This window comes from Ranitomeya imitator, chromosome 1, assembly GCF_032444005.1.
Source record: "Ranitomeya imitator isolate aRanImi1 chromosome 1, aRanImi1.pri, whole genome shotgun sequence".
NCBI classification, from domain to species: domain Eukaryota; kingdom Metazoa; phylum Chordata; class Amphibia; order Anura; family Dendrobatidae; genus Ranitomeya; species Ranitomeya imitator.
This window is the reverse complement of record NC_091282.1, coordinates 1,248,755,745-1,248,782,811: the sequence shown is the minus strand read 5'-3', so window position 1 is coordinate 1,248,782,811 and position 27,067 is coordinate 1,248,755,745. Positions and strand designations below refer to the sequence as shown.

At 42.2% G+C, this 27,067-nt stretch overlaps 1 protein-coding gene across 1 annotated transcript in view; it reads left to right on the top strand.

The window, feature by feature from the left end:
• LOC138657443 (vomeronasal type-2 receptor 26-like) overlaps nucleotides 1–27,067 on the top strand; it is a 157,432-nt gene that overhangs the window by 94,148 nt on the left and 36,217 nt on the right. Inside the window, exons 4-6 of the mRNA XM_069745239.1 lie at nucleotides 7,676–7,966; nucleotides 9,662–9,785; nucleotides 22,246–23,157. Coding sequence (XP_069601340.1) covers nucleotides 7,676–7,966; nucleotides 9,662–9,785; nucleotides 22,246–23,157 — 1,327 coding nt within the window. The remainder of the gene's footprint in view (nucleotides 1–7,675; nucleotides 7,967–9,661; nucleotides 9,786–22,245; nucleotides 23,158–27,067) is intronic.

Below are 27,067 nucleotides of genomic sequence, written 5' to 3'. Positions count from 1 at the left end.
TGTGGCCTATCTCTCCAGCGGAATAATAGCCTTTACTGGTGTTGGACAATTCAATGCATCACCTCAAGAAGGAAAGCAGCTGACCTTGCATAGTCATAAAATACTTTGGAAAAATTCAGATGTAATTTTTTTCATTGTTATATTTCTAAGTAATGAGTCCTTTTTGCTTTGTTTTTAACCCCTTCACCACCTTGGGATTTTCCTCTTTGCGCTTTCGTTTTTTTGCACCCCATCTTCCCAAAGCCATAACTTTTTTATTTTCTGTCAATATCGCCATATGAAAGCTTTAGTCAACCACATAGTGTGCTGGAAAACAGGAAAAAAATGTGAATCACTGTGAAATTGCAAAAAACAAGTGCAATTCTACAATTGTTTGGTTCTTTTTGCTTACCATGTTCAATAAATGTTAAAACTGGCCACCAATATGATTCCCCAGGTCAGAACAAGTACCTAGATACCCAAAATGTATCACTTCTTTTTCATTTTAGTGGTGAAGGAAAATCCAAAATTAGTAACAAAAAAATATTGCCAGTTTCTGAGACCCGTTGCATCTTCTTTTTTAGGAATTTTTTTGGGAATCTTTTGCGCTCTTAGCTGGAGTTTACATTGGTATAATTTTGGGGTAGATAAAATGTTTTGATCGCCTGTGTTTTATTGCAGTGTTATGGCTGCCCAAAAAAAGTAATTAGATTTTTTTTCTTGTTTCACCGTTTACCAATCAAAATACTTTAGCTTATATTTTTTTAGATCAGAAACTTCTAAATGCAGCAAAACCAAATATCTGTATTATTTATTTGTTTCTTTGTTGTATTATTTTGAATGGGACAAAAGGGGGGAAATTTTAACTTTTTTTATTTTTTTTAAAAAAAAGCTCTTTTTAACTTTTTGCAGGCTTCAATAGTTCCTTAAGGGATATGTGGTTAACATAGCTGGGCTTCAGAACTGCTAAGTATAGCGAAAATCATGATGTGCTATGAACACTCGCCATGTGACGGTGTTCATCGTAAATTTAGCATGTAAAAACCCTGGCTGTCATTACAACTCATCAGCACCCCATGATCATGTGATAGGGTCACCTATGGGTGGGTCTTGTGATGCGCTTCCTCCGTGCCCTTGTTAAATGCCACTGTCAGAAATTGACAACATTTAGGAACTTTTCAGTCCTGTTTTCTCCAACTGCTCTTATCGCTTTCTAAAACTACAGCTCTCCTTCACTAATATGATTGGATTAAACACTGAGTTAAAGGTACCGTCACACATAATGATATCGTTAACCATATCGTTGCTTTTTGTGATGTAGCAACGATATCGTTAAGGATGCTGGGAGATCGTTGGTCGCTGAGGAAAGTCCAGAACTTTATTTCGTCGCTGGACTCCCCGCTGACATCGCTGGATCGGTGTGTGTGACACCGATCCAGCGATGTCTTCACTGGTAACCAGGGTAAACATCGGGTTACCAAGCGCAGGGCCGTGCTTAGTAACCCGATGTTTACCCTGGTTACCAGTGTAAACGTTAAAAAAACAAACACTACATACTTACCTTCAGCTGTCTGTCCCCGGCGCTCTGCTTCTCTGCACTCCTCCTGCATCCTGTGTCAGCGCCGGCCAGCCGGAAAGCACAGCGGTGACGTCACTGCTCTGCTTTCCGGCTGACCGGCGCTGACAGTGCGGAGGAAAGCAGAGCGCCGGAGGACAGACAGCGGAAGGTAAGTATGTAGTGTTTGTTTTTTAACGTTTACGCTGGTAACCATGGTAAACATCGGGTTACTAAGCGCGGCCCTGCGCTTAGTAACCCGATGTTTACCCTGGTTACCGGGGACCTCGGGATCGTTGGTCGCTGGAGAGCTGTCTGTGTGACAGCTCTCCAGCAAACAAACAGCGACGCTGCAGCGATCGACATCGTTGTCCGTATCGCTGCAGCGTCGCTTAGTGTGACGGTACCTTAAGGCTTCAAGCTGCCTGGATAACAGATATCAGCTGTCTACAAGTACTATATCTGTAATATGTACATTGGTAAATACAGTGGCATGAAAACTGGCATTGTTATTATACAGTTAAGCAACTTAAAGATAAAATGATATCTAAAAGGGCTAAAATTAAAGATAAAACATTTCCTTTGTCATTTAGACCCAAAAAGTCTTTATTTTTTATTTACAAAATTGCAAAAAGGGAAATGGTTCAATGCAAATGTTTGGCAATCCTCGGTGATTTGTGTGCTTGGATAACTTTGACCAATGTTTCAGACCTTATTTAGTCTTTTAGGGATATGGCTTGTTCACTATCATTGTCAGGAAATGCCAAGTGATGCAAATTTCTCCTAAAAAAAACAGCAACCATGGGTTCTAGTAAACAACTGTTTAGCACTCTGAAAATGAAAATGATAGAGGCGCACAAAGCAGGAGAAAGCTATAAAAAGATAATTTCACTTTCCTCAGGTCGAAATTTAAATAAGAAATGGCAATTAACAGGAATAGTGAAAGTCAAGATAGGGTCTGGAAACCAAAGATAAATTTCTGTGAGAGCTGCTTGTAGGATTGCTAGAGATGTAAGGGAGTGGCAGGGCCATTGTCATGGCCAAACACTCCGGTGCATCTTTGCCCTGGCCTCCTCTCACATGAAAACAGCATTCTTTGACCAGCATACCTGTGTCTTCTCCCGCTGCCTCATCACGGATACCGCTGTGGTGCTGATGCCTTTCTGCAACTGGCTTCACAAGAATTGAGACACAGTCTGGTTCAAATGCAACATGTGTACCTTTACTTGAACAACTTGGCAGCACATTCTTGTCAACAGCAAGTCCCATGCAGTTTTCGTTCTGCTCCTTCCCTGCACTCAGTTCCACGTCCTCCAGTACATTAAGGGGTAATAACAACTTAGGTGGTATCGCAGTGTTTACCCTGTTCATACTCACTTTGCCTGGGGATTCTCTAGTCCGTTTCGCCCTGGTTCTGAGAGCATCGACCCATGCCATAATCTATCACATGCTGAACAATCTGCGCCCTGTACCATTGCGGACCACTTCCTTCCTCCAGCTATAAACTGCTGCAATCCTGCTACTTGACACCATACTTCTGTCCTATAGACTCCGAAAGGCTATAATTATTTTCTTCTTCTTAAACATTGCGTGACTGCTGTGGTGTCCTGGGCCTAGAGCCCATGTGGACTATATGGGTGCTCAGGCCCTTGTGACTCTCTAAGGGAAATGTTCCTAGCTTACTACACAGCAGCCCCTGTTATGTTAACCATTTCCTACACTACTCACTAGTTGAAAGCTCTGTGCACTATAATGCCCCATCTAGTGGCAAACCCATTAACTGCACTTACCTTATACACTATCCATAGCAGCAATGCAACAGTATAACATTACACATATATACATTTAGCATACGGTAATACATATAACGGTGTAGCAGTACAATTGTATAGGAGTGGTAATACACTAAATCTTGTAGCAGTACCATCATATGTAAACAAATATACATACACTTATAATATACAGCACCAGAACGAAAGAGAAAGGCAAAGGTATAAACGCAATATATCATACCCCCTACATTCTCTTTCCCAATTTAGTCGTCCCTGAAAAAGTACCATGTAAACCATTATTTTTACAACTTATACTCCATGCAGGGAGGCTACACAAGGTAGTCCTAATGTTAATAAGAGCAACTCATCGAGAGTCAAGTCCTCACAAAATTGTGCAGCACAGTCTGTTTTGTAAGAACATAATACCTGGTTCATACTCCTCCAGGTGAAGTCCACCATATGCAATCCCATTCAGTGAGTTAACATAGATATACACAGCATGACCCATGCATGGGGTCTGTAGTCCTTGGGGATTAACTCCCCCTTCCCTTGTGGATAACATGGTCCAGTTTGTTGAGATCAGACATTTTTTTTCTCCATCCGGAAACATTACAAAGTCATAGTTAGGGAAGAAAGTTTCTGCTTTCCAGCAAAAAGGACGCAACGGGCGCAACAAAAAAACAAACATACAGTGATCATTCACTTAGGAGGTCCAGCCGTACTACAGCCAACCCTTGGGGTGCTCCAGAGCTCCATCGCCGGCAGGAATGCTGAACAGTTCCATTTTTCTATTATGTCAAGTTGCAGCATACACAACTTTCTTTTTTTAAAGCCAATTTCTGGCAGATGAACGGCATGCATCTCATGCCGCTGCAAGAGTGGCTGAATCCTATGGTTTATTCCGGATCAAGGACGACACTGCAGAAGCAGAAGTCGTGGGCTGCCACGATGAGAAAACCTCTGAATTGGGACTGGCAGTAGCCCAAGTGTCAGATGTCTGCCGAGACCACTCCAGGCCCTGAAAGAGTCCCAGGTGATCTTCACTGTAGAGGGAACACTACTGCATAATAGCACTGGGGACAGTTGTCCTTAAAGAATGATACAAAGTATCATTTAACTGAATTTAACTGATGCCTCATTCACATAAATCTTGGTGACTGTCCCATCTTCCCTAATGAAACCATACCCCAATCAACATCAGTGCACACAAGACGGTCCCGTGTGCGTCAACTAGCAAGAGCGCCCCCTCCAGTTTGATGCATCTCGGCCTACACCTCCTCTTTCCTTTTCTTAATTCATTTGATCTGCAAAGAGTTGTATGTTCTCTCCGTGTTTCCGTGGGTTTCCTCTGGGTACTCTGGTTTCCTCCCACATTCTAAAAGACATACTGATAGGGAATTTAGATTGTGAGCCCCAACGGGGACAGCGATGATAATGTGTGAAAACTGTAAAGCGCTGCGGAATATGTTAGCGCTATATAAAAATAAAGATTATTTTTTATTATTATTTGATGACTTCCTCTGTCCAGGCTGCCTGCCCGAGAGTGGGAAATGGGCCCTCCGAGTGAAAATGGGGGGTGCCCAGGGACATGGTGGTGTTGGAGACAGGCCGGATCTCCGAGAGGCAGGAACTTTGTGCAGACCCTTCTTCCTGACACGGGGACAGAAGACAGCCTCTGATACAGGAACCTGTGACCAGGACCATCTCTCAGGGCAAGGGGCTGAGGTGCACTCACCCTCTCAGGAACCTTGGTCGTGCCTGTATAGGAATGGTAATACACTAAATCGTGTAGCAGTACCATCATATGCAGACAATTATACATACACTGATAAAATAGAGCACCAGAACAAAAGAGAAAGGCAAAGGTATAAACATAATATATCAAACACCCTACTGAGAAGCAAATCAGAACTCCTGCTTGATTGCGAGTGACCTTCAGAAAGATATCGCAGACTCTGGAGCGCTGGTACATTGTTCAGAGACACATGCAAAAATATGGCCTTCATGGAAGAGTCATCAGAAGAAAACCTCTCTTTCATCTTAACCCTAATATTCAACATCTGAAGTATGCAGAAGAACATCTAAATAAGCCTGATGCATTTTGGAAACAAGTCCTGTGGATCTATGAAGTTAAAATAGGACTTTTCAGTAACAATAATCAAATGTATGTGTAGAGAAAAAAGGGCACAAAATTTCATGAAAAAAATATCTTGGCAACCATTAAGCATAGAGTGGATCAATCATGCATTTGGATTGTGTTTCAGCCAACGAACCGGGGAACATTTCACGGGTAGAGGGAAGAATGGATTCAATTACATTTCAACAAGTTATTGATGCAAACTTAAAACTATCTGTAAAAAAAACTGAAGTGGAAAAGAGGATGTCTTCTACAAATGTATAATGATCCTAAACATACGTCAAAATCCACAATAGACGACCTCAAAAGGTGCAAGATGAAAGTTGAATGACAAGATGGATGCAAGATGAATGGCTCTCACAGACCCTTGATCAGAACATCATTGACAATCTGTGGCTAGATCTCAAAATAGCTGAGGATGGAAGACAACCCAGGAATCTCACAGAACTGAAAGGATTTTCAGAGGAAGATTGGGTGAAAATCCTTCAAACAAGGATTGAAAGACTTTTTATTGGCTACAAAAAGCGTTTGCAAGCTGTGATATTTTAAATAAAATCGGGTGCTACCAGATTCTAACCATGTACGGTGTCCAAAATTTTGCATAAACCTATTTTTTAATGTAATTTTTAAAATGTAAGACGTGAGTATATATTTTTATTTGCATGAAATACAAAGGAAATTTGTAATCTTTTACTTTATGCATTTTAAAGATCATTTAATCTTCAACTTGCTTAACTGTTCACAATAACAGTAACTTTGACCAGGGGTGCCCAACCTTTTACATTCCTCTGTATATGTGCAACGGCATATTTGTGTTATAAGTATTGCCTTTCTATTATTATGTACAGAAAGGCATTATTTTTATGTGTAACATATACAGTGGGGAAAAAAGTTTTTAGTCAGCCACCAATTGTGCATGTTCTCCCACTTAAAAAGACGAGGTGATTTTCTGGATTTGTTTCATCATTTTGACTCTCATAGTTGAGGTCTACCTATGATGTGAATTACAGGCGCCTCTCTCACCTTTTTAAGTGGGAGAACTTGCACAATTGGTGGCTGACTAAATACATTTTTTCCCCACTGTGACTTTATTTTTATGAATAGGAAGAACACACCGAGTATGGGCTTTGAATGATTAATAGTTTAATAGTTTAGCTACACATTTACTCTATCATTATAACAGAAATTCCATATACATTCTTGAAGACCGGGAAAGTGACACAAATTGTCCACTACCCCTAGCCGAACTAGGTCAGCTCCAAAAAATATCAAAATACAATAGGAGAAAAAGGAGCAAAACAATGACATCTGGTAAAAACCAACACATCAATTTTATTAAGTCATTAAATAGTAATAAGATTATAGATATAAATATCAACACAATATGTAACACACCAATGTAATGCAGACAGCTAAGTCCCCACCCTCTTAAGCCCCCCCCACAAAATAGTAAATACTGGCCCGTCACAAGCAACAAGATCATGTGATCATGAAAAAGAACAAAGGTCAGAAACAAGGTGAGCTAGGCAGGCAAATAGAAATAAGTATGTGCACTAAACGTATCCATCCTTAAAGTGCAGCAGTAAACAGTAAAAATACACTATGCTTACCAGTAAGTGGGTAGGGGCAAGAGGGGTCTGATATGGAATCCTGATGCATGTTTCGCGGCGGCGTAGGGCCGCTTTCTCAAGGTAATGTGCAATAAGCCCCCACCAGGACCTTTAAATAACCCAATGAACCCAATCACATGGCAAAAAGTGGCCAATCATGGTGGCATAAATCAGCGCATGCGCGCTGGGGCCGCCAGGTCCTAAACCACAGATGAAGACTGCAGCACTGAAACATGCAAACATGAAACACGAAAATTGAACTGCATTACTGCACTCGAAATATGAAAAATGAGAGCATTTAGCGCATAAAAATGGCCAATTTTATGTGTACCTGGTAACCACTTTAGGGCATCTCTCTTATACCAGGTCCTACACTTTCCTTTCCTAGCTGAGAATAAACGTCTCCATCTGAATGGGAACCTGTGAAACCTCTTCTTAGACTAAAATTCTCTCTCTCTGTGGAGGGGTTTTGGTGTTGTGATTAAAACACCTGTGGCTAAGAGGCGGAGTGCTCGGCCAGAAGGCTAAAGTATACATTTCAAAAAACTGACCGTCACATCCAAACATAGACTAAGTGTGAAGAGGTACTGATATACCTAGTATAAAAATTTGTCTCTCCCAGGCGCCAAGGAAAAGATTGGCATATGAGGGCGCACAGGCCACGCTTCTGCAAATAAAAATTATCTTTAAAGACAAAGAAGTTGTGGGTCAGGGCATAGCCCAACAGCTCGAGGATCAGCTCACAAATAGGACCGTCCAGGTCGGAGGCCCCCAGGAAGAGGCGAACAGCATCCAAGCCCTGGACATAACCATTGCAAGTATACAGACTCTCAACATCAATAGTGACGAGGAGAGTATTGGTGTCCACAAGGATGCCATCGACCCTCATCAGGGCGTCTGTCATGTCACGGATGTAGGAGGGTAACAGCTCCACAAGGGGTTTGAGATAAAAATCAATAAATTGGCTAAAGGAGTCACAGATGCCCGCAATCCCCAACACGATAGGATGCCCCGGGGGGTCAAGGGCATCGTTGTGGACTTTGGGTAACAAATAAAATGTTGGAAACTTGGGTGACCTAATCATTAAACCATAAAAAAAAACCTTCGTGATTGTGTTCCCTTCATAGGCCCTAATGAGAATCAACTGAAGTTCACAGGCATAAGAGGCCATAGGATTAAATGATAATTTACACTACGTCCTAGGATTCTTTAATTGCCGAAAAGCCTCCCACTCATACTTGTCATTGGGCCAGACCACTATGTTCCCCCTTGTCAGCCGGCTTGAAAACAACATCTTTAAAGGATTGTAATTCGGAAATGGCTTGACGTTGTTTAAATGTCAAGCTATCAAATCTACATCTAGATGACAGTTTTCTAAAATCATCGCTCACTAATTTGGTGAAAATCTCAATGTTTGGGCTCAGAGACAAGGGGGGGGGAATCTAGTGGACTTGGGCAAGATGGAAGAAGAAAACCTACTTGTATGTGCGCTGTCCTGTTCCCCAAGCAGATCTTCCAAATCACGAAGTGTCTCTTTCTCCATGTCACTCATGATCTCAGATGTATGCTTTTTATTGTGAAGTTTTCTCAGAATCAATTTGTTCTATCATCAGTATTGTAGTTTGACCTTTGCTATGAGTTGGTTACATTTTTTAAACAATTAAAGAAGCCCTTACTTCAAAGTTTTTATCTTAATATATTGAAATTATCATATTATAAAGCACTGTTTTATTACAATTGCTCATTTTGCCTTTCTACTCAGCTAATTCTTCTTTGTCTGCACTATGTAGATACAGGAAGTTTATTTTTGCCTGCCTGAGTCATTACCTTATTCAACTTCTGACCCAGCTGCTCCATCCTCCCTTAGTCAGTTTTTAAACATGGGTTGTTATAGACCTTATTGAAAACTGAAGAAATAGCTGTGTAGAAAGGCAAAATTAGAAATTGTACATAAACAATAATATATAATATGATGAAGCATAGAAGAAAAATGCGGCAGCACTCACCGATAGTAGCGTGGTCCAATTTCTTTATTAAGACAGTCACATAATCATGGCACTGGGGAGCAAGAGAGACAAGGAGGTGAGCAGGGAAGGACAACGACCGTTTCACGCCTATGACAGAGCTTCAGACCCGTTGAAACGCTGCCGAAGGTGCGAAACGGCCGTTGTCCTTCCCTGCTCACCTCCTTGTTTCTCTTGCTCCCCGTGCCATGATTATGTGACTGTCTTAATAAAGAAATTGGACCACGCTACTATCGGTGAGTGCTGCCGCATTTTTCTTCTATCCTTCATGGATTTGCTTCTTATCTTCATGCGAGCACCTCCGTTCTGAGGATCGGGCTCTCCTATCCCACCGCGAGTGGATTGTGGTTTATGCAGTCAGCGGCTGTGCAGCTTTACTTTTCTCTTGCATGGAATATATAATATGATGACTGCAATATGTTAGAATGCAAATATATATATATATATATATACAGTATATAATGAATATCACATAATCAATATTAAATATTCATCATTTTGTACAAAGATTTTAAATCACTAGTATGTACATTGTTATTGATGATTTTACTGTCACATCTCCTTTCTCTGATTTCTACTGATAGGTTCCCGTGTCTACATGTTCTGAGCAGTGTCCTCCGAGTTTCAAAAGGATTCTAAAGCCAGGATCACATAAATGCTGCTTTTTATGTATGAAATGCTCAGAGGGAGAAATTTACAATGAAACAGGTAAAAAATCTTAACACAAATTGAATAAACGTAATTGATGCAACATTGTGATTGATTGTACTTACAAAATTGTAACTATGTGAATATTAATTATAAAGCAAAAAGATAAATCTAGACAAAACAAGCAAAAAAATTAAAAATGCGCACATTCAGCCAGAACCTGTTTCCTAAGCCAAAACCAATCTATTAGACTTGGATGAAAATGAATACAGCCAGGAAAACATAATGAAAATCCAAAATAGGTGTAAAGTGACACTATCAAACAGGAAAAGGGGCAATATCATAGATATACGCTTATGATATATCAAATAGGTACATAAAACCCTTTCAATTTTATATTTATTGATATATTTTTTTAAATGCAAATCTAGAAAATAAACCCTTGTGTAAAATGAAACAAAGACACACAGAAGTCTGAGAGATGAGAAAAATACACAAAGGTTTGAGACATTTAGAACATAATAGTCTATAAATCCAATAAACCAAAACCTAGTATGATAAGTAGGACTCCTCTTTTTGCATGATTTAGAATATTTAAAAATCACCTAATTAAAAGCTACGGTCACATTAAGCGACGCTGCAACGATATAGACCACGAGCCGATCGCTGCAGCGTCGCTGTTTAGGTCGCTGTAGAGACGTCAAACACCGGCAACAGCTGAACGATGCAGGAGCGATCCAGTGACGTACTTATCGTTCTCGCTGGTTGTTCGCTCCATGAAAAACCATTGCAGGCATCGTTGCTTTTGCTGTCAAACAGGACGAATCACGCCGACCTGACAACCAAATAAAGTTCTGGACATTCTGGTACGACCAGCGATGTCACAGCGGGATCCTGATCGCTGCTGCGTGTCAAACACAACGAGATCGCTATCCAGGATGCCGCAACGTCACAGATCGCTGTCGTTCTCGTTGGAAAGTTGCTCAGTGTGAAGGTACCTTAAGACTTACAAGTGTACCCAGTTAGGTTGTGGAACAGTATAAGATCACCACAGGTGGCCAATGCAGCCTTGAAATATATACTGCACATGTCCAATTTGGTAGCAGAGGATGGAATCCTACTTGTCGAGGTTTTGGCGCCTTCACTCTACAACATCTCTACCTCACTTTCCCGGTATGTCACTGGTTAGACAATTGATACTCAAGAACCTAAACTAGACAATCATATAGTATCTACTTAGGGGAGTTTATCACACCAGGCCATCACATAATATCATAATAGCATATAAAGTGTAAACCGCTCATTTTGATGCTTATAGATAAACATTGCTTCTAGGTCTCTACCTCAATGTGTTTCTCCTTTAATGGTTCAACAGGAGGCCAGAATTTGTGTTCATAGGAGCTACAAATGCTAAAAGATGATCATAAGCCGGGTCCATTGTGGTATGTCTGAAATACAAAGGAAATGTGTCATTTTTAACTTTAAGCCTTATAGAGATCAATTCATCTCCAACTTGCTTAAAGAGAACCTATCACCAAATGTGGTGAAAATGAGATATGGCGACCACCTTTCAGGCCTGATATACAGCATTCTACAATGCTGTATATAATCCCCTAATCCGACCTGTAAGGGAAGAAAAATAACTTTTATTATACTCACTTGTGGGGTGGTCTGTGCCGAGGGGTATCTATATTCTTTGTTCCGCTCCTCCCATCTTCTTAATATCACGGTCCTCCATCCACACAGTCTCCTCGGCATTGCGCTCCTGCGCAGGCTACTTCTCTGCCCTGTTTAGGGCAAAGCAAAGTACTGCAGTACTCATGCACCGGGGCTCTTTGATCTTCCATGGAGCCTTCTTCTTCAGTGCCCTTTTAGCCCTAATTAACCCCTTCAGTACTCCATATGCACAGTGGATCACCTTATTGTCCTCCAAATGTAAAAAAGAGCATTAAAAGTAGCTTAGGAAAAAATGTTAAAAAATATATACAGTGCATTAAAAAGTATTCATACCCTGTGAACTTTTCCACATTTTTTCACATTTCACCCACAAAGTTCAATTTATTTATAGGGATTTTATATGATATGCGAACACTAACTAGCAAAAATGCAAGTCTAAGAGAAATTATACATGGCTTTCTAAATATTTTAAAAATATATATCTGAATTTGTAATGTACATTTGTTGGGCCACCTTTCAGTGCAATTACTGATGCAAGTCTTTTGTGTCAATCTTTACCTGCTTTGCTTTGCATATCTAGAGGTTGAAATTTTTGCCCACAGATTATCACTGGCATTTGGGTCTGGATGGTGACTGGGCCATTTACACACATTAGTATCCTTTATAGTAACATATTAACATAGTTAGTAAGGCCAAAAAAAGCCATGTGTCCATCCAGTTCAGCCTATATTCCATCATAATAAATCCCCAGATCTACGTCCTTCTACAGAACCTAATAATTGTATGATACAATATTGTTGTTAGGGCTAGCGGAATGCACCAAATATTAAGACAGATAGAGTATGGTGCGTTCGCAGCCCGGGGTCCACCGTGCAGAGATGGAACCTGCTGCTAAGTAACGACGGACTATATGGCGGTACTCATAAGTATACACACGTGGGTTAAACTTCACCCAACGTGAAGGAAGCGATCCTGTTGCGTCACAGGACCGCGGTACCGCACATAGAGCGCGAGCAAGTAGTCAGCGAACTCAACCCCAACTAGGATTGAAGTCCGATTAGACCCTTGCTGGCATAACACCGCAACTGGGTGTGTAAGGAAACTAAATAACGATTTTAAGGCACAAGAGTGCGTGCGGTGCCACACTGACGAACGCCACTAACCACCCAGGCTTGGGTAAGGAAAGCACAGAGGAAGTGCACGGCGCCGTACTGGCGGTCACAGCAACTGGACGCTGTAATGTGTGATTCGTGCTGTAGGCTAAGTCGGGCGCTAGATAGCAACCATACACCTTCTGAGAACAGACATTCAATAGGGTAGGGGTATCCAAGGACGACTTGCACTCACAACATACACACATTAACAATTGTACACTAGCGCATGGCCGTGCGGTCATGCGCAGTTTATATAGTTGCAGCACAGGAAGTGGCCACAGAAACTTTGCCCTTCCAAGACCTGCCAAGAGGACCAATGGAATGTGCTGCAGAGCCTGAGCACATGACCCTCGATCTCCAACGGGAGATCTTGCCCTGGGCATGCTCAGTGTGTGCAGACAAGGACTTAGTCCCAGAGAAGTCCGCTCGCTGCTGACCAGCACTGACTTTAATGGCAGAAGCTGAAGAAGCAGCAGTAACTCTCTGTACAGCGTGAGACTGAGCAAGACGCTGGGACCGACGTCCCTGCTGAGCAGACTCCACTGCGGCTGGATAAGAATGGGAGACCGCAGTGGAGATGGCTCAAGATTCCCCCTGTGCAGAAGCGGGAACTCGAGACCTAACATTACCCCCCCTCCTAGGGCCCCCCCTCCTTGGGCCTCGCTACGCTCGAAGGCAGCAATGAGCTGTGGGGCCCGAATGTTTTCAGCAGGCTCCCATGACCTGTCCTCTGGGCCATAACCCTTCCAATCCACCAGAAAGAACTTTTTGCCGCGTACCACCTTGCACCCCAAAATAGCGTTCACCTCGTAATCGTCCGTAGACGAACCCGATGTCCCGGCATATGACTCGGAAAACCAGGACATGTATACGGGTTTCAAGAGGGACACATGAAAGGTGTCGGTGATACCCAAGCGTGGAGGAAGAGCCAAATGGTAAACCACAGGATTAACCTGTTCGAGAACCTTGAAGGGACCCAAGTAGCGAGGAACAAACTTAGTGGACTCAACTCGCAGCCTGATGTTACGGGTGGAGAGCCACACCAAGTCGCCAGGAGCAAAGGTCGGAGCGGGACGCCGATGAACATCGGCGGAGGACCTCATTCTCTCCTTGGAGGCCCGAATGGCATCCTGCGTGCGGTCCCAAATGTCCCGTGCCTCCACAGCCCAGTCTGCCACCCTGGAGTCAGCAGAAGACACAGGCATGGGCACAGGAACACGCGGATGCTGGCCGTAATTTAGGAGGAATGGAGTCTGACCGGTAGAGTCGGCTACGCCATTGTTAAGTGCAAACTCTGCCCACGGTAGCAAGGATGCCCAGTCATCCTGCCTAGCAGAACCAAAATGTCGTAAATATGTGACCAAGGTCTGGTTGGCCCTCTCTACCAACCCATTCGTCTCGGGATGATATGCCGAAGAGAGATTAAACTCAATACTGAGTAGACGACAAAGCTCTCTCCAGAATCGAGACGCAAACTGGGGACCACGGTCACTAACAATTTTGTCTGGCATACCGTGTAGGCGAAAGATATGCTTGACGAACAAGACAGCCAACGCCCATGCAGAAGGTAGCCGTGGAAGAGGCACCAAGTGCACCATTTTGGAAAAATGGTCGGTGATCACCCAGATAATGGTGCAGTTACGAGACTTGGGTAAGCCCACCACAAAGTCCATCCCGACCATCTCCCAGGGCCTGTCCGCCACCGGCAGAGGATAAAGCAAACCAGCTGGCCGTTGCCGAGGAGTCTTGTTCTTGGCGCAAGAGACACACACCCGAACATACTCTGCGACATCACGAGCCATATGCGGCCACCAGTACGTCCTCGCCAGTAACTCAGATGTCCTTTTGGTACCAAAATGTCCACCCACCCTGGACGAGTGTGCCCAAGAGAGAACCTCTGGTCGCAAATTGGATGGAACAAAAGTCTTGCCCGGGGGCACAGACTCTAGCGAAACCGGGGCCACAGTTCTCAAGCTCTCGGTGGGGACAATAAGCCGAGGCTCCTCCTCCTCCGCAGATGACACAACGGAGCGAGAGAGAACAGCTACTGGACGCTGTAATGTGTGATTCATGCTGTAGGCTAAGTCGGGCGCTAGAAAGCAACCATACACCTTCCGCGAACAGACATTCAATAGGGTAGGGGTATCCAAGGACGACTTGCACTCACAACATACACACATTAACAATTGTACACTAGCGCATGGCCGTGCGGTCATGCGCAGTTTATACAGTTGCAGCACAGGAAGTGGCCACAGAAACTTTGCCCTTCCAAGACCTGCCAAGAGGACCAATGGAATGTGCTGCAGAGCCTGAGCACCTGACCCTCGATCTCCAACGGGAGATCTTGCCCTGGGCATGCTCAGTGTGTGCAGACAAGGACTTAGTCCCAGAGAAGCCCGCTCGCTGCTGACCAGCACTGACTTTAATGGCAGAAGCTGAAGAAGCAGCAGTAACTCTCTGTACAGCGTGAGACTGAGCAAGACGCTGGGACTGACGTCCCTGCTGAGCAGACTCCACTGCGGCTGGATAAGAATGGGAGACCGCAGCGGAGATGGCTCGAGATTCCCCCTGTGCAGAAGCGGGAACTCGAGACCTAACAATTGTTCTGCTCCAGGAAGACATCCAGGCCTCTCTTGAACCCCTCGACTGAGTTCGCCATCACCACCTACTCAGGCAAGCAATTCCAGATTGTCACTGCCCTAACAGTAAAGAATCCTCTTCTATGTTGGTGGAAAAACCTTCTCTCCTCCAGATGCAAAGAATGCCCCCTTGTGCCCGTCACTTTCCTTGGTATAAACAGATCCTCAGAGAGATATTTGTATTGTTCCCTTATATACTTATACATGGTTATTAGATCGCCCTTCAGTCATCTTTTTTCTAGAGCAAATAATCCTAATTTTGCTAATCTCTCCCTTTATTTATTTTGATGCCCTCCTTTGTACTCGCTCTAGTTCCATTATATCCTTCCTGAGCACCGGTGCCCAAAAGTGTACACAGTACTCAATGTGCGGTCAAACCAGGAATTTGTACAGAGGCAGTATAATGCTCTCATCATGTATATCCAGACCTCTGTTAATGCACCCCATGATCCTGTTTGCCTTGGCAGCTGCTGCCTGGCACTGGCTGCTCCAGGTAAGTTTATCATTAACTAGGATCCCCAAGTGCTTCTCCCTGTCAGATTTACCCAGTGGTTTCCCGTTCAGTGTGTAATGGTGATATTGATTCCTTCTTCCCATGTGTATAACCTTACATTTATCATTGTTAATTAACATCTTCCACCTTTCGGCTCAAGTTTACAGCTTATTCAGATTCATATGTAGCAGAATACTATCTTCTCTTGTATTAACAGCTTTACATAGTTTTGTATCATCTGCAAATATCGATATTTTACTGTGTAAACCTTCTACCAGATCATTAATGAATATGTTGAAGAGAACAGGTCCCAATACTGACCCCTGCGGTACCCCACTGGTCACAGCGACCCAGTTAGAGACTATACCATTTATAACCACCCTCTGCTTTCTATCACTAAGCCAGTTACTAACCCATTTACACACATTTTCCCCCAGACCAAGCATTCTCATTTTGTATACCAACCTCTTGTGCGGCACGGTATCAAACACTTTGGAAAAGTCAAGATATACCACGTCCAATGACTCACCGTGGTCCAGCCTATAGCTTACCTCTTCATAAAAACTGATTAGATTGGTTTGACAGGAGCGATTTGTCATAAACCCATGCTGATATGGAGGTAAAAAGTTATTATCATTGAGATAATCCAGAATAACATTCCTCAGAAACCCTTCAAATATTTTACCAACAATAGAGGTTAGACTTACTGGCCTATAATTTCCAGGTTCACTTTTAGAGCCCTTTTTGAATATTGGCACCACATTTGCTATGCGCTAGTCCTGTGGAACAGACCCCATCGCTATAGAGTCCCTAAAAATAAGAAATAATGGTTTATCTATTACATTACTTAGTTCTCTTAGTACTCGTGGGTGTATGCCATCCGGACCCGGAGATTTATCTATTTTAATCTTATTTAGCCGGTTTCGCACCTCTTCTTGGGTTAGATTGGTGACCCTTAATATAGGGTTTTCATTGTTTCTTGGGATTTCACCTAGCATTTCATTTTCCACCGTGAATACCGTGGAGAAGAAGGTGTTTAATATATTATCTATTTCCTTGTCATCTACAACCATTCTTTCCTCACATGATAAAGTTGAAGAACAGTTTGGGATTAGTTTTACTCTCCGTAGCGATGTGTTTCTCGGTTTCCATTATGGCAGCTTTAATTAGTTTTTCTACATAAAGTATTTTTCTCCCTATAGTTTTTAGAGCTTCATACTCAGGAAAACCCAATTAAGGGCATCTCTAAACTGGTCAAACTTTACCTTCTTAAAGTTCAGTGTTTTTGTTACTCCTGACAAGCCCCCCTAGCGAAAGACAAGTGAAACTGAATGATATTGTGGTCACTATTTCCTAGATGCCTGATAACCTGCAGATTTGTTATTCTGTCATCTAAGTTATTGTAGATCTGGCAGTATATCAAAAGGTCTTTGCCCTGCCAGAACTTGAACCAATGACCCAGTCTAAAATATTTTATAGCCTCTAACAGGTTTTCTCTGCCTGACTTGCCCTGTATTTAGCTCCATCTATTTTCTTATCAACTCTGACCACCTTCCCTGTCCCTGGTGAAGAAAAGCCTCCCCACAGCATGATGATGCCACCACTATATGTGACGGTGAGGATGGTGTTTTCAAGGTGTTTTGAATTTAACTCCAAAAGTTCAAATTTGCTCTAATCTGACAAGAGAACGTTCTCCAACATGCTAATTGTATTCCCTACATGGCATGTGGAAGAAGGTACTCTGGTGAAATGAGATGAAAGTACGAAAAAAAAAACTTATGCACTCCCAGACCCTGCTACAATGCCTTGTGAAATTATTCAGGCCCCCTTGAACTTTTCAACCTTTTCTCACATGTCATGCTTCAAACATAAAGATACCAAATCTACAATTTTGGTGAAGAATCAACAACAAGTGGAACACAATTGTGAAGTTGAATGAAATTTATTGGTTTATTTACATTTTTGTGGAAATTCAAAAGCTGAAAAGTGGGGCGTGCAATACTATTCGGCCACTTTACTTTTAGTGCAGCAAACTCACTCCAGAAGTTCATTCTGGATCTCTGAATGATCCAATGTTGTCCTAAATGCCTAATGATGATAAATATAATCCACCTGTGTGTCATCAAGTCTCCGTATAAATGCACCTGCTCTGTGATAGTCTCAGGGTTCTGTTTGAAGCACAGAGAGCATCATGAAGACCAAGGAACACAACAGGCAGGTCCATGATACTGTTGTGGAGAAGTTTAAAGATGGATTTGGATACAAAATGATTTCCAAAACTTTAAACATCCCAAGGAGCACTGTGCAAGCGATCATATTGAAATGGAAGGAGAATCATACCACTGCAAATCTACCAAGACCCGGCCGTCCCTCTAAACTTTCATCTCAAACAAGGAGAAGACTGATCAGAGATGCAGCCAAGAGGCCCATGATCACTCTGGATGAACTGCAGAGATCTACAACTGAGGTGGGACAGTCTGTCCATAGGACAACAATCAGTAGTACAGTCATGGCCAAAATTTTTGAGAATGACACCAAAATTATATTTTTACATGATCTGCTGCCCTCTGGTTTTAATTTGAGTTTGTCTGATGTTTATATCACATACATTAATATAATTGCAATCATATTATGAGTACCAATAGGTTATATTGACAGTTAGAATGAGTTAATGCAGCAAGTCAATATTTGCAGTGTTGACCCTTCTTCTTCAAGACCTCTGCAATTCTCCCTAGCATGCTCTCAATCAACTTCTGGACCAAATCCTGACTGATAGCAGTCCATTCTTGCATAATCAATGCTTGCATTTTGCCAGAATTTGTTGGTTTTTGTTTGTCCACCCGTATCTTGGTTATTGACCACAAGTTCTCAATGGGATTAAGATCTGGGGAGTTTCCAGGCCATGGACCCAAAATCTCTATGTTTTGTTCCATGAGCCATTTAGTTATCACCTTTGCTTTATGGCAAGGTGCTCCATCATGCTGGAAAAGGCATTGTTAGGCGCCAAACTGCTCTTGGACGGTTGGGAGAAGTTGCTCTTGGAGGACATTCTGGTACCATTCTTTATTCATGGCTGTGTTTTAGGCCGATTCCCTTGGCTGAGAAGCAACCCCACACATGAATGGTTTCAGGATGCTTTACAGTTGGCATGAGACAAGACTGGTGGTAGCGCTCACCTCTTCTTCTCCGAATAAGCTGTTTTCCAGATGTCCCAAACAATCGAAAAGGGGATTCATCAGAGAAAATGACTTTGCCCCAGTCCTCAGCAGTCCACTCCCTGTACCTTTTGCAGAATATCAGTCGGTACCTGATGTTTTTTCTGGAGAGAAGTGGCTTCTTTGCTGTCCTCCTTGAAACCAGGCCTTGCTCAAAGAGTCTCCACCTCACAGTGCGTGCAGAAGCCCTCACACCAGCCTGCTGCCATTCCTGAGCAAGCTCGGCACTGCTGGTAGTCCGATCCCGCAGCTGAAACAGTTTTAAGATACGGTCCTGGCGCTTGCTGGTTTTTCTTGGGCGGCCTGGAGCCATTTTGACAACAATGGAAGCTCTCTCCTTGAAGTTCTTGATGATGCGATAGATTGTTGACTGAGGTGCAATCTTTGTAGCTGCGATACTCTTCCCTGTTAGGCCATTTTTGTGCAGTGCAATGATGGCTGCACGTGTTTCTTTATAGATAACCATGGTTAACTGAAGAGAAACAATGATACAAGCACCAGCCTCCTTTTAAAGGGTCCAGTGATGTCATTCTTACTTAATCATGACTGACTGATCACCAGCCTTGTCCTCATTAACACCCACACCTGTGTTAATGGATCAATCACTAAAACGATGTTAGCTGCTCCTTTTAAGGCAGGACTGCAATGATGTTGAAATGTGTTTTGGGGGTTAAAGTTCATTTTCTGGGCAAATATTGACTTTGCAAGTACAGTAATTGCTGTTAAGCTGATCACTCTGACATTCAGGAGTATATGCAAATTGCCATTAGAAAAAATGAAGCAGTAGACTTTGGAAAAATTGATATTTGTCTCATTCTCAAAATTTTTGACCATGACTGTACACTGCACAAATCTGGCCTTTATGGAAGAGTGGCAAGAAGAAAGCCATTTCTCAAAGATATCCATAAAAAGTGTTGTTTAAAGTTCGCAACAAGCCACCTGGGAGACACACCAAACATGTGGAAGAAGGTGCTCTGGTCAGATGAAACCAAAATCGAAATTTTTGGCAACAATGCTAAACGATATGTTTGGTGTAAAGGCAACACAGCTCATCACCCTGAACACACCATTTCACTGTCAAACATGGTGGTGGCATCATCATGTTATAGGCCTGCTTTTCTTCAACAGGGACAGGGAAGATGGTTAAAATTGATGGGAAGATGGATGGAGCCAAATACAGGACCATTCTTGAAGAAAACCTGTTGGAGTCTGCAAAAGACCTGAGACTGGGATGGAGATTTGTCTTCCAACAAGACAATGATCCCAAACATAAAGAAAAATCTACAATGGAATGGTTCACAAATAATCGTATCCAGGTGTTAGAATGGCCAAGTCAGAGTCCAGACCTCAATCCAATCGAGAATCTGTGGAAAGAGCTGAAAACTGCTGTTCACAAACGATCTCCATCAAACCTCACTGAGCTCGAGCTGTTTGCCAAGGAAGAATGGGCAAGAATTTCAGTCTCTTGATGTACAAAACTGATAGAGACAAATCCGAAGAGACTTGTAATCACAGCAAAAGGGGCGCAACAAAGTATTAAGTTAAAGGGGCCGAATAATATTGCACGCTCCACTTTTCAGTTTTTGAATTTCCACAAAAATTAAAATAACCAATAAATTTCGTTCAACTTCACAATTGTGTTCCACTTGTTGTTTTGGTGATTTTTCACCAAAAATGTACATTTGGTATCTTTGTTTGAAGCATGATATGTGGGAAAAGGTTGAAAAGTTCAAGGGGGCCGAATACTTTGGCATGGCACTGTATATACACTGGCAGTATATTTTGGGCCAATTTGAGGACATTTCTGAATTTGAGGTAAATTACTCAACAAATTTTAAAATGCTATTCTTTGATTGTAATCAATCTTTGATTGTAATCTTTATCCTTTATCTTTATTTTTTTTATATAGCGCTAACATATTCCGCAGCGCTTTACAGACATTATCATCGCTGTTCCCAATGGGGCTCACAATCTAAATTCCCTATCAGTATGTCTTTGGAATGTGGGAGGAAACCGAGTGCCCGGAGGAAACCCACGCAAACAAGGAGAGAACATACAAACTCTGTGTTAGGGCTAGCGGAACGCACCAAATAATAAGACAGATAGAGTATGGTGCGTTCGCAGCCCGGGGTCCACCGTGCAGAGATGGAACCTGCTGCGAAGTAATGACGGACTATATGGCGGTACTCATAAGTATACACACGTGGGTTAAACTTCACCCAACGTGAAGGAAGCAATCCTGTTGCGTCACAGGATCGCGGTACCGCACATAGAGCGCGAGCAAGTAGTCAGCGAACTCAACCCCAACTAGGATTGAAGTCCGATTAGACCCTTGCTGGCACAACACCGCACCTGGGTGTGTAAGGAAGCCAAATAACAATATTAGGGCACAAGAGTGCATGCGGTGCCGCACTGACGAACGCCACTAACCACCCAGGCTTGGGTAAGGAAAGCACAGAGGAAGTGCACGGCGCCGTACAGGCGGTCACAGCAACTGGACGCTGTAATGTGTGATTCGTGCTGTAGGATAAGTCGGGCGCTAGATAGCAACCATACACCTTCCGCGAACAGGCATTCAATAGGGAAGGGGTATCCAAGGACGACTTGCACTCACAACAAACACACGTATTCAATTGTACACTAGCGCATGGCCGTGCGGTCATGCGCAGTTTATATAGTTGCAGCACAGGAAGTGGCCACAGAAACTTTGCCCTTCCAAGACCTGCCAAGAGGACCAATGGAATGTGCTGCAGGGCCTGAGCACATGACCCTCGATCTCCAACGGGAGATCTTGCCCTGGGCATGCTCAGTGTGTGCAGACAAGGACTTAGTCCCAGAGAAGTCCGCTCGCTGCTGACCAGCACTGGCTTTAATGGCAGAAGCTGAAGAAGCAGCAGTAACTCTCTGTACACAGTGAGAATGAGCAAGACGCTGGGACCGACGTCCCTGCTGAGCAGACTCCACTGCGGCTGGATAAGAATGGGAGACCGCAGTGGAGATGGCTCGAGATTCCCCCTGTGCAGAAGCGGGAACTCGAGACCTAACAGTAATATCACATTTATACAAAATACTTGATAAGTGTTATAAACAGGTTTAAATGATAAAACAATTTTTTTATTATTTTAAAACAAAAATACAAACGTTTTCGACGAAAAATCATCATTAATAGAGATAAGTGTGTAATGAAAAGTACAATGTCAGAATTACTTGGATACCTGAAGGCATTACTGAGTTGTGTTTTGATAAAATACCAGAGTTCTAAATATATTTTTGTCCTAAAACTCTTCAAGAGAGTAGTTCTATATGGCTTAAGGTTTAATGTTTTCTTTCTTCTTTTTTTAGACAGAGCATCATGCCAAAAATGCCCAGAAGATCAGTGGCCAAATGACATCAATCAATGTGTACCGAAATCTATTGAATTTTTGTCCTACAAAATTGACCCTGCAGTTCTTGTAATTTCTGTAATTTCTGTCTTATGTTTTCTTAAAACATCTGTAATTTTGGGAATCTTTATTCTTTTTCGAGACACTCCAGTTGTTCAAGCAAATAATAAAACCATGAGTTTCATTCTCCTGTTTTCCACCATGTTGAGTTTCCTCTGTGTATTTTTGTTTTTGGGTCGTCCTACACATGTCACCTGCATGCTTCGTCAGACTTCATTTGGGATCATCTTCTCTGTAGCTGTATCTTCTATTCTGGCTAAAACCATCATGGTCTACATGGCCTTCAAAGCCACCAAACCTGGGACTTCTTGGAGAAGATTGATTGGTGTGAAGATTTCAAACTGTGTGGTCTTCGTCTGCTCATTTATCCAAGCGTTACTCAGTATCATTTGGTTATCTACTTCTCCTCCATTCCCAGAGATGAACACTCACTTATATCAGGACAAGATCATATTTCAGTGTAATGAGGGGTCAATGTTGGCCTTTTCCATGCTCCTAGGTTATATCGGACTGCTGGCTGCCATTAGTTTCATTGTTGCTTTCTTGGCCAGAAATTTACCAGATAGTTTTAATGAAGCTAAGAACATCACATTCAGCATGCTGGTGGTCTGCAGTGTCTGGGTGGCTTTCATCCCATCCTACATGAGTGTTACTGGGAAAAACACTGTTCTTGTAGAAATATTTGCTGTAATATCTTCAAGCTTTGGAATTTTAAGCTGCATATTCCTCCCTAAATGTTATATCATTCTGGTGAGACCAGAGTTAAACTCAAAGTTCAATTTATCCAGTCAAATAAAAGCAAACACCAAGGGTATGTGCACACTTTGAGTATTTGGATGCAAACATTTCTGCATATCTTGGCATGAAAAACAAAGCATTTTTTATGCATTTGAAATGTGGTTTTGCATTTATCACTTGCTTTTGTCCATCGTTTTGGGCAGCAATGGATGCTATTGAGTTAGATAACAGATATGCAGTGGCTTGTGAAAGTATTCACATCCCTAGGCTTTTTACCTATTTGGTTTCATTATTTACAACCTTTGGTTAAACATTTTGTAATCCGATTTCTATGTGATGCACTAAATAGTCTAAGTTAATGAAGTGAGAAAAATATAGGAATAAATGAAATTCATGGGATCAAATAATTAACAGTTGGTATGTGCATATGTATATTGATGATGAAGCCCCTAAACATTTCTGGTGCAAACAATAGCCTTCATAAATAATATGTTTAGTGACATGACATGCCATGTGCTCAATCGAAGTGTCACATGCCTGTCAGTATATATACTTTACCTTTTCTGAAAGGCCACAGAGGCTGCAACACCAATAACAAGAGGCACCACTAACCAAACAACATCATGTAGACCAAGGAGATCTCCAAAGAATACCATGAAGACCAAGGAGAACTCCAAACAAGTCATAGACAAAGATATTGAAAAATACAAGTCAGGGTTGGGTTAAAATAAAAATCCGTCAGAGCGCCATCAAATCCATTATTAAACTCTTGCACCCCTCCAATCTATTCTAAACTCTGCTGCCCGACTAATCCACCTGTCCCCGCGCTATTCCCTGGCCTCTCCCCTCTGTCAATCCCTGCACTGGCTCCCTATCACCCAGAGACTCCAGTACAAAAGCCTAACCATGATGTACAAAGCCATCCACAACCTGTCTCCTCCATATACATCTGTGACCTCGTCTCCCGGTACTTTCCTGCACGCAACCTCCGATCCTCACAAGATCTCCTTCTCTACTCCCCTCTTATCTCCTCTTCCCACAATCGCATACAAGATTTCTCTCACGTATCACCCCTACTCTGGAACTCTCTACCCCAACATATCAGACTCTCGCCTACCATCGAAACATTCAAAAAGAACCTGAAGACCCACCTCTTCCGACAAGCATACAACCTTCAGTAACCACCGATTGACCAAACCGCTGCACGACCAGCTCTACCCTCACCTACTGTATCCTCACCCATCCCTTGTAGATTGTGAGCCCTCGCGGGCAGGGTCCTCTCTCCTCCTGTACCAGTTGTGACTTGTTTTGTTTAAGATTATTGTACTTGTTTTATTATGTATACCCCTCCTCACATGTAAAGCGCCATGGAATAAATGGCGCTATAATAATAATAAATATTAAATAATAATAATAAATGGAAAGAACATGGTACCATAACACACCTGACAAGAGAGAGCGCCCACCAAATCTCTCAGCCAAGGAGGACATTAATAAGAGGAGGAGCTGGAGAGTTCCCAATCAGAGACTGGAGTATCTGTCCATGCAACTACAATAAGCCGTACACTCCATAGAGGTGGCCTTTATAGAATAGTGGGCAGAAAAAAAGTTTTTGCATACACACAGGGATTGTAAGTCTCGCTATGTGTTTGCCAAAAGACATGTGGGAGACTCCTTAAATGTAAATGTAATGTAACGTTTTTGCCACCAAGGTAAACATCATATCTGTCACTGAACCAACCCACCTCATCACCCTGAAAACACCATCCTCACAGTGAAACATAACAATGGCAGCATCATGCTGTGGGGATGTTTTTTGGCAGCAGGTACAAGGAGAATGGTCCGAGTCGAGGAAAAGATGACTGGTGCAAAACAAAGGGATGAGTTTTAACAAAACCTGTTTCAGTCTGTCAGTGGTTTGAGACTGGGATGGAGGTTCACCTTCTAAAGTAACATTCAAGAGGTTTGAAGTGGCCTAGACAAAGCCCAGACCATAATCCAATGGAAAATCTGTGGTCAAACTGGAAGATTAATGTTCACCAGAGGAAACCATCTAACGTGAAGGAGCTGGAGCAATTTTAACTCGAGGAATGGGCAAAAATCCCATTTGCAAGATATGGAAAACTCCTAGACACTTATCCAAACGCACACGGACTGGCAGCTGTAATTGCCACAATTGGAGGCTCTACAGACTCCTGAGGGGATGAATAGTTGTGTACACTGAAGTTTTCAGCTATTTTGTCGTATTTGTTGTTTGCTTCACAATAAAAAGAATACCAAATGTTCACAGTTGTAGGCATGTTCTTTACATGAACTAATGCAAAGCGTAAAAAAAAAAAATATAATAAAATTCCGGGCTGTGGGGAAGCAAAGCAAGAAAAACGCCAAAGGGGTGAATATTTTTGCAAGTGACTGTATATGTCTGTCTATCTTTTTATATCTATTATCTATCTTTGCTGTCTAAAAACGCATTCAAAAAACGCTAATAAAAAACAGGAAATCCACAATTATTTTTATACCTGCGTTTTTATGTTAGGGCATGTTAGGTTAGGCTATGGGTTGAACTAGATGGACTTAAAGTCTTCCTTCAACCTTAATAACTATGTTACTATGTTTATAGCATTTTTAACTGACTTAATTGAAGTCAATTGTGGGACAAAATACTGCAAAAATACTGAAAGAATTGACATGCCGTAGATTTTAATCTGAGCCAAAACTGCAGCTCACAAATAAGCAACATGTGCCGGAAACTTCAGGATTCTCATATACTTTGTTGGCACCAAGATTCCTTCCAGGTTTTGTTGCCAATTTGTGTGGCAAAACAAGGGAAAAATGCAATATGTGCCCCCAGCCTAACACTTGACATTATTGCGCATTGGCATATGTCCTTTTATTTCTATTGAATGGCCTCATGTATAATATGTGTCTGAACAGACAACTTGTCATCATTTATGGCCCTTAAATTAGCACAAGGTAACTGAATGTTTCGAAATTAAGAGCTCTGTATATTTATCTTTGTCTCTGGAAAATATAATATCTGAATACATCAATCCATGTGGGTGTTCTGATTACTTCTATCAAATATGTATTAAAATAAGGGTAGTGAAAGGTAGGAAATGTAAAAATGTAGGAGGCCTCTGCCCAGCACCCGGTAAGTGGAGGTGACAGACAAGAGGTTTAGATGTCATTCCATCTGATAGCCCAGTTAGCGGCCCACATGCAAGACATCATATACTGTTATCCTCAGTGTGCGGAATGAGACCTGCAATTAATTTCAAGGGGAAAGTTCATAGTTTACCCCAAGAAGACTTCAATCAAAATATTCCGAGTTATCTGAGTCTCATCAGACCATCATCAGTGTCATCAGAGTTTTATCAGTATATGGTCAGAGTTTCATCATTCCATGAGAGAACCTAAACTTAAAAGTTAGAAGTTCGTACTGTATACTTAGTGTCCTGCGATAAAATACAAACACGGACTTCTCCCGATAGTGTGTTTTAATGTTCAGAGTTACGGTCTGGTAGGAGAGAGACAGAATATTTTCCAACTCCAAAGTTTGGGTCCCCGTTGTTTTCAATGGCGTTCGGGTTCAGGTTTAAATTTGAATCAAGTTCTGGTGCCCGAACCAAACTTTGGTCAAAAGTTCAGGTAGGGTACCAGGAGAGGATGATAAATAGATATGTGGAGACGTCTTTCTATTGCACTTTTCCTCTGATTGTTCCACTCCTTTTTTTTGTTTTACGGTACTGAACTAAAATACTGAACAAATACTGAACGTGCTAACGTGGCCTTACCCTTAGAGATTCTTGATAGAGTTGGATATTCCACTGGGATCAATCTTGGACATGTCTCTGCTATTTTCTTTGCTAAAGTAATTTTTATTGAAGAGATTTTTACACAAAGGGAACGTGGAAGACATATTGAAAATTAGAAAACTCTCTAATTCTCATGGATATTGGCGTTATTGAATTTATATGTACTGA